At 38.1% G+C, this 13110-nt stretch overlaps 1 protein-coding gene across 4 annotated transcripts in view; it reads left to right on the plus strand.

The window, feature by feature from the left end:
- The first annotated feature begins 2927 nt into the window (after positions 1 to 2927).
- agla (amylo-alpha-1, 6-glucosidase, 4-alpha-glucanotransferase a) overlaps positions 2928 to 13110 on the plus strand; it is a 35790-nt gene continuing 25607 nt past the window's right edge. For 2 of the 4 annotated variants that reach the window (XM_084732398.1, XM_084732401.1), the window contains exons 1-6: positions 2935 to 3018; positions 5610 to 5678; positions 8755 to 8882; positions 10511 to 10721; positions 12094 to 12263; positions 12880 to 13083. In XM_084732398.1, the coding sequence (XP_084588524.1) occupies positions 8795 to 8882; positions 10511 to 10721; positions 12094 to 12263; positions 12880 to 13083 (673 nt within the window). In that variant the 5' untranslated portion in view covers positions 2935 to 3018; positions 5610 to 5678; positions 8755 to 8794. Of the gene's footprint in view, positions 3019 to 5603; positions 5679 to 8754; positions 8883 to 10510; positions 10722 to 12093; positions 12264 to 12879; positions 13084 to 13110 lie in introns of all 4 variants that reach the window. The other 2 variants (XM_084732399.1, XM_084732400.1) reach the window with 2 other exon arrangements.

The following is a 13110-nucleotide window of genomic DNA, read 5'->3' on the forward strand; positions in this document are numbered from 1 at the left end:
TGTCATTTCCTGGCCTGGTGTACAGTAGGTACCAGATGTAAATGGCCCTTACATTCACAGATGTATGCTGAAAAGTGTACGGATGCCAAGTGTAACTACACAAATTTGTAAGCCGGTAAAACAAACAGTGTTGCACTGTCTTTGGGTCTATACAAAACATGGATGTGTACAATACAGACCACAAACTGCAGCATCACTCCCAGATCTCACCCTCCCCTTCCAAGCATGTAGAGCTCCTGTGGTGGCTGTGAAACTCGCCAAAAAAGTGAAGGCTGTATCTAGAGCCAGTGTTTGGTTTGTTTGTTCTGGGCCACTGTAGAAACATGGCATTTCAACAAAGCGGCCTCCCTGGAAGAAGACTCACTCCTGTAGATATATAGGGCTCATTCTAAGGTGATGAAAACATAACAGTCCTTATTTTCAGGTGCCTTTATGATCTGAGATCATTCAGAGATACAGCCCTTCAATGAGCAAAGCTCCATTGTGCGGCACATTGACAAGCAAGGCTGACACTTGTAAACACACACATGTGGACTCTCTTTTCCAGCTATGTTGCTTTACAGCAGTGGTTCCCAAACTGGGGGGAGGGCCCCACTAGGGGGGCACATGGATGAGCAGGGAAAAAATATGGAGCAAAACAAAGTTATATGCAGTGGTGGAAAGAGTACTGAAAATCTGTATTCAAGTACAAGTACTGTTACACTGCTTAAGTAATATTCAACTAAAAGTAAAAGTACTGATGTTAGAAAAATACTTGAGTAAAAGTACAAAGTATTCATTGCCAAAATTACTCAGAGTATGAGTTACTTTAACCGTTGATGTCTTAGTCACCACTATGAGCTAGGGTTGCAAATTTTGTGCAATTTCCTGAACCCAAATTCTAACAACTGATTAATAATTAATAACTCGTAAGTTTCAAAACCCATTTTTTTCCCCTCATTTTCAACAAATGGTTCCATCAGACAAAACAGTGTCGAATGAGGTGCAAAGTACTGCCCTGTCTATTGATTAAATATCCATGAATATATTTGTAATTGATTAAAGTCTTAATGGGAATGAAATGATTGATGATTAACGTCCTTGCTCCAGATGTGTGCTGCTGCAGGGATTTGTTTTGTTTTTCATCCACATGTCCTGGTTTTCATTGGCCTGTTTGTGATCAGATCACTTCATTGGCTACTAAAATGCAGATTAAAGGTTTGGATATTAATTCAAATTGTACTCAGTACTCAACTATAATTTTAAAAGTAACTAAGTAGATTACATTGTGTAATGTATACTTAAGTATGAGTAAAAGTGCACACTTGAAAATCTACTAATAAAAGTACAAGTACCCTAAAATCTATTTAATGACAGTAATTTGAGTATTTGTAATTAGTTACTTCCACCCCTGGTTATATGAATAAGATTTATGTATGGAAATAAACAAACAAGAGTTTGCTGATGCTATCATGCTGATTTTTATTTCACTAAAATTAAACTTTTTTCTTATCAGCTGCTTCCAAAATTATTGTTATTGATTGATTAGAAATGTAGGGTCAGAGGGGCCTGAACATTTTTCAGCTTCTGAAGGAAAGTGTGCCAGAAAAAGTTTGGGAATCACTACTTTTCAATATGCAAAGTGTATGAAATTATATGGACCCACAGGTTTCAGTTTGAACATCAGGACAGGCCACACGCTTTTAGACACTGCTCCATTTCAGGTTCATTTATTGTCCCCTACTGCCATCATGTGGTCAAATATAGAAAACAAATATTTTCTATTCAATGAATGGACACTGTAGGAAATGTGCCCTGATTTTAAACAGACTTTTGATGTTTTTAAAAGACATTTTCATTAGGTGTTTTCTGAGAACAAATATATAGAATATATGAAGAGATGACATAATCCTGGCATTATGTTACCAGCTCTTACAATGCAGGCCTGCCTGGTGTGCTGCTCTCTGTCTCTCCGACAGCTGCACTGCAGTGCCAGGTTATGTAACTCTCCTGTCTGTTTGAGTGTGTACGTGATGTGTGTATCCTATGGGGCTAGTAAAGCTCAGAAATTGCGCAACAGAAATGAAGCAGTCTTTGTGAGCATTTTGGCAGCAATGTTCCATAAAAATTAATTAGTTATTGCTGTAAATAGACAAGATTACATTGATTTATTTGGCATTACACAAATACTGTTAAAATCAAGCTAGAGTATAATGTCACACTAAAATTAGATACAAGTAAAAGACCTTTGTCTCAGCATTCATGTTGATAGGAAATAGAGTGTCAGTGATACTAATTTAGGTCCTATTACATTAAGTTAAGTGTAAGTGTAACCTTTACAGTGAACCAACTGTTTCATGTAAAAATGAAAAGGGCCTACTGACAAATAGATGACAACTTTGCTGTTTACACTGCTATAAAAAATCACAGCAATAAAAATATGAGACTTGGGTCAAGAGTTCGAATTAAAAATGCAAGTGGAAAAAGGTAAATTCAGTACTTCAGGAACCACCATTTAAGTTCTCATGACCAAGGCACAACTAAATAAAGGTATGTTATGAAATTAATATGTGCTTTACCTAATCACAAAATTTTCCGCTAAATAAACGTGGTCTGAAGACAGTATAGTGTTTTCTCCCCTATCTATTCGGGTTATTACGGTAAGGGAAGGGGACCTTCTTTTCCGTCGTGCCTAGAAGGGAACTTTTGACCTGTGAAAGATCTCGCGAGAGTGATCAATTCAACACCAACTATGATCTGTCTCAAACCCTAACCAATTGTTTTCTCATCTTGACCCTACACAGATTTTAACCATAGCAGTGTCACAAAACATAACGTAGTACGCATGTACAAGGTGCACCACAAAAAAAAAAACGCCCAAATCTCGCGAGAGTTTGCAGATTCCGGGTTCCCTTTTAGCCCATATTTCGTGCCACGCCCCCTCAGTTCAGCCACTATCCAGGCTTTCAGGAAAAATAGAGCTGCCAGTCTGCAAACTGTCCTCCTGTTGCTGTGACTTAGCGAAGACACAATTGACAGGTGAGTGGGACTGGGCATTTAAGCATGTTTTTTGCATTGTCGTGTAGTATTGTCAAATATTATTTGGCTTTTACAAGTTTCATCGTTAGCTGGCGGCTGAAAGGAGGAAGATAAATTAGTAGCTACGTTAGCTAGCTGACATAACTTTAGCTAACGGTTAACTGTTATTACCTCAACTCCTAATATTAACGCTTTTCATGCAAATGGAAAAAAGTGGGAAAATGCTTTCTCAGTTGTTTTGAGACAACGAAAGCTTCTGAACATTCAGAACTCTCTCTTCTAAGTAATGTTTTAAAGTCTTATTGCGTAATGACGAAGGTACATAATGTTTCCAAATACAACACGCTATTTAAATCAATTCTCACGTCTGCCACCTTGCATTACTGTCTTCAGTAACGTTTCAACTTGACGGCACCGCCCACTGCAGGGCATTCTGGTGGCGGCCGACTCCATCAAGTACCTAATATACCAATGGTTAATTATATTGCTTTGTTAAAATAACGTACCTTTGGTCAAATATACGGACGCCGAATTAGTAATTGGTTGCCAATAATTAAACATGGGCCTTGATTTTGTGTTATGGGGAAAAGGAGCATGCTTGTAAGCGATGCAACTTTAAAGTACCACTATTTTGAATGGAATTTGGTGTGGAGCTACAAACGGGACATTAGCTTTGCAGGTTCTTGCATTGCCGTGGCAAATAATTATCTACCGTCATCTCTATATGATATTACGTCTGTGTCTCTGTCACTTTGTGTACCCGATGTGCTAAGCAAGAGGGAAGGGTTTTATAAATAGATGCTGACATTAACGGTTGGATTCCTGACCTTGTTCTGGTCGGACAGAAGCACTGCGCAGACTCAGAGGGAGGGTTCAGTAGGGTTCAGTGACTCTGGATGCATTCACCTGCTCCAATTATTACAGAACTGAACCCAAACAAAACTCTCATGATTTGGTTCTCTGTGCAAGTATGGGCTGATGTACTGCAGCAAACGTACCATTCAAACGTACTATTCAGGCCAGGTTCAGGTCAGGAAGTGTTTGGCAAACAAAAATAAAGAAACAAACAAAATATTGCACATGCAGTCCTAATTCATCAAAACGTTTTCAAGTGATTTTATTGGAATTCAATTCTATAAAACAGGATGAGTCTGATCTTAGTCATTCAGTAGTGTTCCATCTTCTAAAAACATATCGAGGAACAACTTTATGTTGGACTGCAGTCCTTGAAAATCAGATTGCACACTGTAAGGAAACAAAGACATTTGTAATTTGTTGATATGTAATGTAATCCCATAATCCAAGATGCTAAAATAGTCAGTGGTATATGAGGTCCGGTATTTACATCCTTTAAGGAAGTAAAAGTAGCAATACCACACTACAAAAATACTCTATAAGAAGTATAGGTCAAGTAAGCAAGTAAAGTAAGCTTTCATTGTGCAAAATCGCCTGGGACCAATGCCGACAACGTCAGGGTTAACCTTAGGCCCTTTGCTGCATGTAATTCCCCCACTCTGTCTACCCCTTTCTTGTCATATCAGTGTCAGCAGTGCTACTAAATAAAGCCAAAGGAAAAAACAAAACAAAAAAACAATAACAACAACAAAAAAGAAAAGAAAAAATTAAAACAGTACTAATACTATACAATACATACTGGACAACATATATGCCAATACTCATATAGACTGGTATAACTGTGATAGGTTAATATCAGCCAACCAGTATATCTGTATGGCTCCATTAATTTGTTATTGTTAATCCATTAATATGTATGTGCAATTGGCAGTCAAACAGCATTTTAATTTTTAATTTTTACTACTTAATATGTACTACCAGGTAGATGAAGCTTTTGCAAAATACCATATTTAAAACAATATAAAGTACAGTATTTGTAGCAATAGTATATTGGCTTCTGAAATGTGGTGGAGTACAATTATACTTAATAAGTGCTTGAGATGGTAGCTAATTCCCATCACTAACACTGATTGTTGGTTTAATTTTTCCACTTGTCATCATGGATAATTGCTTTCAGTTATGCCAGATGCTTAACAGAGCACCATTTGCAATCAGTTGCAATGCAGTCTCTAAAATTAGGTTACCAAATCACCAGCTGACTGAGTGACTAAGGAAGGTTTGTGTCCAAACTCGGTTTTTATTAGCAGTTATTGATTGTTTGAGCTGAAGTACATACAGTGTTGGGCACTAAGCTACCAGTTACACTATATGAAGGTTCACTACACTGAAGCCCCTCCCAGAAAAGTACCAAGTTGTGTTCTTTTTATATTAACCAATTTCATTTCAAGTCATTAGTAACTCAGTGATCAGTAAAACTGTAGGTCAGACAAGTTGGCAGGTAAAAAAAATTGGATTAAATGAAAAAATTAAACAATAAGCTGTGTGCTCTGCTCTCACTGCTCCACAAACAGTGTGGCAACAAAAACAAACAAAACATGTGCTCCATATGGAAGAACAAGCAGATGCTGAGAGCATGTATATGGTCATTTATGTTTGTGTGTGTGTCTGCATGGGTATGGTCCATTTAGACTTGGGCTTGTTGTTTTACTAAAACTCATGTATTTCTCGAGGTACAGCCACGGTGACTTCCTTGGGAACGGTTCCTCTCCGTCCTTCGTCCTCACCCTCTGTCATCTTTCCATCAAGTAAACTCAAGCTAGTGTATCTGTGCTTCTGTCAGCTACACGTCTCTGTATGGCAGTGGCGTCACTTATTTATCTTTATCAGTTTTTTTTCAGGCGGCAGCAGAGAGCTCTGCTACGCTCGAGCTTCAGAAATGCTTAGGAAAATATAGCTTGTGTGGACTGTGATCAATAAAAGATCTTCACTACTGAAAAGCTATTTGATTCAGAAAACAGCCATGCTACCACCACGCTACCACCACGCTATGCTGCTGTTGACAAATGTAGTTAAACTAGCAATGCTACTACTTGCAGGTAGAGTTGTTCTGATACTGGCAGGTGTTTCCAGTACAGCTCAAAATGCTGTTTCGCATATCATTTGTGAGTCTATGCACCAATTTGATACCATGTAATTTTTTAACCTGGAAATGGGACCCTGGGTCTCCTTCCCAGCAGGGTCCTGTATGCCTTATTTTTTCCCAGGATGGCAAAGTCATGTTCTATGGCATTTATTCTCTCTATATGCTATTTCTTCATGTTTTACAAAGGGGTTAACTTGACCCAAGCTACCCAACAATGATAGGAATTATGTCACATCCATACAGGATTAATAGTATACAACTGTAGTAATAATAATAATAATGATAATAATAATAATGATGATGTAAACTTTTTAACACATTGGATTGAGATTGGTACTTGGTTTTGGCCAATGTGTAAAATCTGGTATTGTAATCTGTATTATGAAGGAAAAAGTGGTATCGGAACATCTCTACTTGTAGCACTGCTCCTGCTCAACACTGAGTGCACACTTCATGTACCTACTTGTACTGTGTTACAACAGGTTGCACAATGCATGTCTCAATCAACTGATTGCCTAAAAATTCTTGTTTAATATTTAACCCTTCAAATCTTCATGTCAGTTGGAAATATTTGCCAAATTTATATGTGCTATTTCAGTCAGTCTGTTGATGAGTTTCAATATGTGAATGCTGCTCATTTTGGTCAGTGCATTTTGTGTTTGGGATATGTTGTCATAATTTCCCAAATGTTCCCTTTTGACATGTTAAATTAGTGTGTTTTGCTATATATGTACTTTGGTCACATGTGATTTGGAGCTTTGATAGTTTTTTTCATGTTGCTTTAAGAATTTGCATATTGATTACATTTCTGATTGCCAAACCTCTCATACCTGACAAAAGCAGATAGATAGCATTCAGCCTACTGTGGTATGACTTACTTCAGTAGCAGATTATGTAACTTGTAACATGTTACTTCAGAATTTAAGTACTTTTCTTTGAGGCATTTACATTTATTATGTGGACGAACACATTTGTCTCTGCAGTTTGTGGCTGTATTGTTGACTGGTTCCACTCCATGGTCCTTATGCCACGTAATAAAAAATATATAAGCTCTAGTTCTGCATCTCTGCAGCTACGATCTGAATAGCAGCAGTTTCCAGATACTAAATCAGATGGTTGGTTCATTGGGTGGAAAATAGGGCTTATTTTCCCACACAATTAACCAACCATCTATTTTAGTACTTGTTTCAAAATGAATGACTTAAATCCTAAAAACACAGTTTTATTTTGTTTGACCTTTGTTGGTTTCCGTCACCATCACTGAGGCATCAGTGAAATGTAGCTGTTTTATTTTTAAAGAGGATTAGTCTGTGTCAGTGTATCTGTAAGTATGACTTTGCTGTTTCTCACTATGTAGAGTAGCTTACATGTAATGGAAAATAAGGGTCCACAGAAGTAAACCGCACTACAGCCACAAACGACAGCTGGACATTACTATAAGCTTAACAAGCAGCAGTATAGTGCATGCTTTTTTGTATAAAGGGACAATTCATCCCCAAATCAACAAATTTTCCCATACCTTGAAGTGCTATTTATCCATCTAGATTTGGTGTCAGTTGCAGAGTTTTGGGATATCAGTCATGGAGATTTCTGCCTTTTCTTCAATACAATACAACTAAATGGCACTTTGTCAAATACATTTGACAAATTCAAAACCAGTGTCTCTTTCCAGAAATCATGACAGTTAGAGTTAGTAAGATATCCAACCTTGTTGTGAGCAGTTTCATGTAGGTAGATTCTAAAGTAGATTCAACAGATTCTACTGCAGAAAGAATATAGTTCCTACATGAAACCGCTCACACCAAGGTGAGTGCCCTTTAGTCCCATTATACTGTAGAGAAGGCAGACATCTCTACGGCTGATATCTCCAAAACTCTGCAACTCACTCCAAAAAAAATGTAGCTAGATAAATGGCACTACAGGCCAGGGGAAAAACTATTCATTTTTGATTTTTGGGTGAAGTGTCCCTCTAAGTATGTTCTTTCTAAATATTTTATGCTGCAATTAAAGAAAAAAAAGAAGATAAAGTAAGGTGTCCGCCACAAGCCTCTAGAACAGCTCCCATGGTTGTCATGGATTCTCCAAGTGTGTGCAGCTCTACTTGAAGGATAAACACCATTCCTCTGAAAGATTTCCCCTCATTTGGTGTTCTGAGAAAGTTCTGCTTGACACAAGTCATGATTAAATCCAGTTTAATCAGCATAATTCTCTAAACAGGAGTCACCTTTAAAGCATGTTAAGTTACCACTGCACTGATGGACTAGTTAACAAAAAACAATTTATAAGATTCAACTAAATGAAAATGAGGCTGTTTGGAGCACTTTGAGAAACTTGGAGAATCTGAGGTAAAGAAATGATGCTTGGTAACATTCAAGGTTCAAGCAAAACTTTACCAAATTTGAAAGTCATGAGTTTTGACCATGGATTCCTGCTCTCAATTTTTGTTTCAATAACAACAGTTCATCCAGTAGAAATTCAGGTAAGATTAATCTGACGTCCACTGTACGCACAGAGGCTTGAATGTTATTGGGTTTGATTTCCTGCTTCTTTTCACTCTGCCGAGCTACCTGTCAGCCTGGATTTTTCCATCCATCCATCCATCCATCCATCCAAGCATTTCCTCATGGTTAAGGGATTTCATTCCGTTTCAAGACTTAAGAATTGGTTTAATAATTTGAAAAGTGTTTTGTGGTAGATAATCACTGTTTATTTAGTAACCTGTATCTTCCTCTCTACAGGAGGCCAGAGATCCGTTCACTTTAAAGAGATCTACTTAATATGTTGCCACAACACCTGAAGCAGATACGAGTCCTGATGCTCAACGACAAGGAGAATTTAGAGAGAACCCTGTTCAGGCTTGAACAAGGTAATGCTCTTTTCAAACAGCTGTGCTCTCAGTGTTCCACTTTAATTAAAGCCTGAGGCTGTTCAGACAATACTTTACATAGAGTAGACTAGACTCTACTGCTGCAGCTAACTCAGATATAGATATGGTTTGGGTTGAAGCTGTTGATTTAGATATTTTGTGTCAGTAATCATTACCTTATAAATCTGTGACCATATCTAAAGCCCCACAATCTCAATGTTTCCCCCAGAATTTGAACTCCAGCTGGGTGGAGTATTTCATTCAATATGAAAGTTCCCCCACTGGCAACCAGTATAATGTTCAAGTATGAAGTAAATAAATATGTTATCAAACACATATCAGTGGTGGTGAAAATCAACTAACTGATTTTTAAGTGAAATTTCTGGTATACAGTAGACGTCCTATTGGCCCCTCCTAGTGGACTTACAATCTGTGATGTGTTCAGTTAGTGACGCAGGTATGTTTTGTGGATTGAAAAATTGGATTTTGGTAAGTGAAATGAATTCCTCCTTAAAGGGGTAGTTTGGATTGTTTGAAGTGTGGTTGTATGAGATACTTCTCCATAGTGTATTACCTATAGTAGATGGCTGTCAGCACACCCCCAGTTTGGAGAAGCAGCAGGAGTACTGGTGTTGGAAGCAAAGCAATGTACTGCTGTGGACAGGGTCAGCAACAAAATGTATTTTACACACTTTAAATTCTATTTTAAATATAAGTATTATCAATATTTTTTTTAACCATCTCTGACACCCGAAGTTGTTAGATCAGGAGACTTGGACAGAAACTACACTGTTTTGAAATGTAAAGTTTTGCTAAATCATATCAAAACACTCATGTCCCAAATCACAAGTAATGGGCTAAATTTATATATGTAAGTACGACCTGAGGCCTGGATGAGTCATCAACAATATTCAAATCTTTTGTTGAAATAGAAAAGAGAGGGGTGTGGATGTATAAAGTTTTAAAATCCCATTTTGATACATATTTGACATCTCTCACAGAGAGACAATGCAGGGACTCAGGATCAGAACTTGATAAGAAAATGTGCTTCTGCCTTTAAAGCAGGATTCAGTGTGACACATGCCCCCAGTTACATGAAGAGGAGTAGTTGGTTGTCTTGGAGAGAGAGAAGTGAAGCATTTGACATTTACAGCACGCTGAACCTGATAGGGATTTAGAAGGCTGCCTGTTAAACTGGACTATATATAGACATCCCTGTCAGGGTTCAGACTATGTAGAGTCAGGAAGTTTGACATTTTTTATGTGTATGTGTTAGGTATTCATTTGTTGATTTCAGAGCTGCTGAGCAGTGTGTGTGTGTGTGTGTGTGTGTGTGTGTGTGTGTGTGTGTGGTTGTCTGTGTGTGAGTTTGTTGAAAGAGGGTTACAGACCCAATGTTGAAACTATAAATGGTCAGTGTGGATGGGGAGCAAGCAAAAAACAGGCTCATTACAAGAGTTTGTTTAATGAAATTTTCACCTACAGAAATGAAAGTTTGAAGGTAAAATAGGAAATAGTTTTGGACATATAATATAGTCACAAGGGTTTAGCCTAAACATACCAGTTTGTCTTACAAGGTTCCAAATGTTGAAATAAAGCACTTAGTTTAAATGTTTCTTTCTCCTTAGGGTTTGAACTCCAGTTCCGACTGGGTCCGAGCCTTCAGGGGAGGAGGGTTATGGTTTACACCAACTATCCACTTGAAGGACAAGAGTTTGACCGAAACAACTTCCGTGTTTTGGCGTGGAACTACCCGACAGGAAGAGAGGATGACTCTGATAAGTACTGCTCTCTGGACCTAAAGATAGCCGGCTCCTATCAATACTACTTTGGATATGGGTAAGACCTTATGGATAATGGACTACAGGCTGTGTGAAAAACCTGCTTTGTTTCCAGAACAGCATTACATGATGTCTTATCTTCTTGAATTTATCTGGATGTTTCTGTACTGATAGTAATGTCACCTTGAATTAGTCTGCATAACATAACATGATACTCATTGAGTTCATTCTTAAATAGTCTGAATTAGTTCAAAATAGTAGTTCTATAAAGCAATCTCAATTCAGTTAACTTATTAAAGTAGCTTTTTCCAGAGCTTTCAACCGTATCACACTCCTCATCAGCATGTGGAGTTTTCAGCTGTCATGGGGATGAATCTGTTGATATTCAAGCTAAGTAGCAGTTATTAACATCATCCGTGGCACTTTTAGAACTTCTCATCCATGTTGCCTTAAAGGGTGACTCCAGCATGCATTCAACACCCGCTCAGTGGTTAGCAAAAAGCAGTGATGGAGGTTACAGTGCTGATGCCCTCCCCTACCCTTTCTTACTTATGATGCTTCTGAGCGTAACTACTTTCACAAGCTCTTAGCTTTTATAGTCTAATAAATAAACAACACAAACACACAAAATGTCAATAGAAAAGTCACAGAAAAAGGTAGTAAGTAGACCTCGAGTTATGATGGCTTTGTCAAATGATACTACCTGTTTTTATAATGTAATTTTGCCTCCAGAAAAGTGGTGATGTGTGACATTTTGCAGAATACTCCCCAAAGATCACTTTAAATCAAACTTTGTCTTTATCTTTGATGTGATGTAATGTGTACTTATGTGTCCTTTTATTTGTATAATAAAGTAAAGATAATCTCCATAAACAGATGTCTGCATATAAATGTAGAATCTGTTTGCAAGGGACAGATTTTGGTTTTAGAAGTGTTCTGCTTTCAGTTTGGAGTGTGTTTGTAGTTCAAGTAGGATTTGAGTGGACTTTGGTTGCATGCAGGTAAACAGTCAATGTGGAGAGCAAAAGAGATGGAACGCATTAGCCACAGTGTAATCTTGGAACCCACTGACTGTTGTCTAATGAAGGTGTAGCTTTTTTCAGCTTTTTAAAAAAATTATCTGCATTTATATTCAGATATCTTTTTATAGGGAAATTCAACTCCATTCTCATGTCTCAAATTGCTAATTGGGCCATAAACTGTGACCAGTTTGAGACTAGTTTTGAAAGGTCTTATAGTATTAATTATCTTACATAAAGTTTTCTGTGATGTCTCGTAGTTTGGATATTTTAACTTTTGTATTTGATTGGATTCATTCTTTTCTGCTCAGTCACTCTATGATACATGTCACTACACTTGTTAACCAGAAGTGATAAACACTTCTTCACCTCCACTTTGTCCATCATTATTTTGATTTTTCTTTTCCACAGAGATACAGAGCAGGCAGGAAAAGGATACATTGTTGTCGACCCAGTCCTCCGCGTTGGAGCAGACAATCATGTCCTACCATTAGACTGCATCTCCATCCAGACCTACCTGTCCAAATGTCTGGGACACCTGGATGACTGGCCAGACAGACTGAGAGTGGCCAAGGAGGCAGGTATGTGGTGCATTTCATTTCATTTTTGGTGGAATTGATTAGTGAGGTAGAGGTAGCAGTAAAGTTGTTAGTGGAGGCTTATGTTTATTGCATCACTAAATGAACTCAAGTGCTGTTTATACACAGAGATAACTTGTCTTCCTTGATTAATGTGTCCATTATCAAGGTTTTGTAGGCAAAGATTTCCAATTCATGGGAACAGATTAGCTGCTGAATGAGTTGTTCAGACATAATGGATGATTTCAAATTAAGTTTTGAGTAAAAAACTTTGAGTAAAACAAAAATCTAAGTATATTTAGTAATAATGTATGTAGACTGCAGTGAAGAATGACATTCTTACAGATGTGTGAGAATGTTTGTGACCCTCCACCTAAGAGGTCACTGACAGCCAGTCAGTGTTTACAGGATGCTATTTTAGCCCTCACCTTGAACTCAAATGGCTGTCAGATCAATCATTACCTTTGTGGTGTGTGTGTGCGCATCCTGTCTTAGAGACAGTGTGTCAAGACAGTAGGCTACTGTATCCTAGTCAGAGTCACAGGCAGTGCACATTATCATTATTAACCGGTGTGATGGGTTGGCTTAGTAATAGTCTGTGTGTGTCTTTCTCTCACAGGATACAACATGATCCACTTCACACCTCTGCAGACTCTGGGAGAATCCAGGTCCTGTTACTCCTTGGCAGACCAGCTGGCCTATAACCCTGAGTTTAGTCCACCGGGTCGGAACTACAGCTGGGCAGATGTGGGGGCGCTGGTAGAGAAGTTACAGAAGGAATGGAACATGCTGTGTATTACAGATGTGGTGTACAATCATACAGGTGAGTGACTGTGTGCATCACTGTATT

The sequence above is a fragment of the Lutjanus erythropterus genome, chromosome 12, assembly GCF_056507025.1.
Source record: "Lutjanus erythropterus isolate fLutEry1 chromosome 12, fLutEry1.hap2, whole genome shotgun sequence".
NCBI classification, from domain to species: Eukaryota; Metazoa; Chordata; class Actinopteri; order Lutjaniformes; family Lutjanidae; genus Lutjanus; species Lutjanus erythropterus.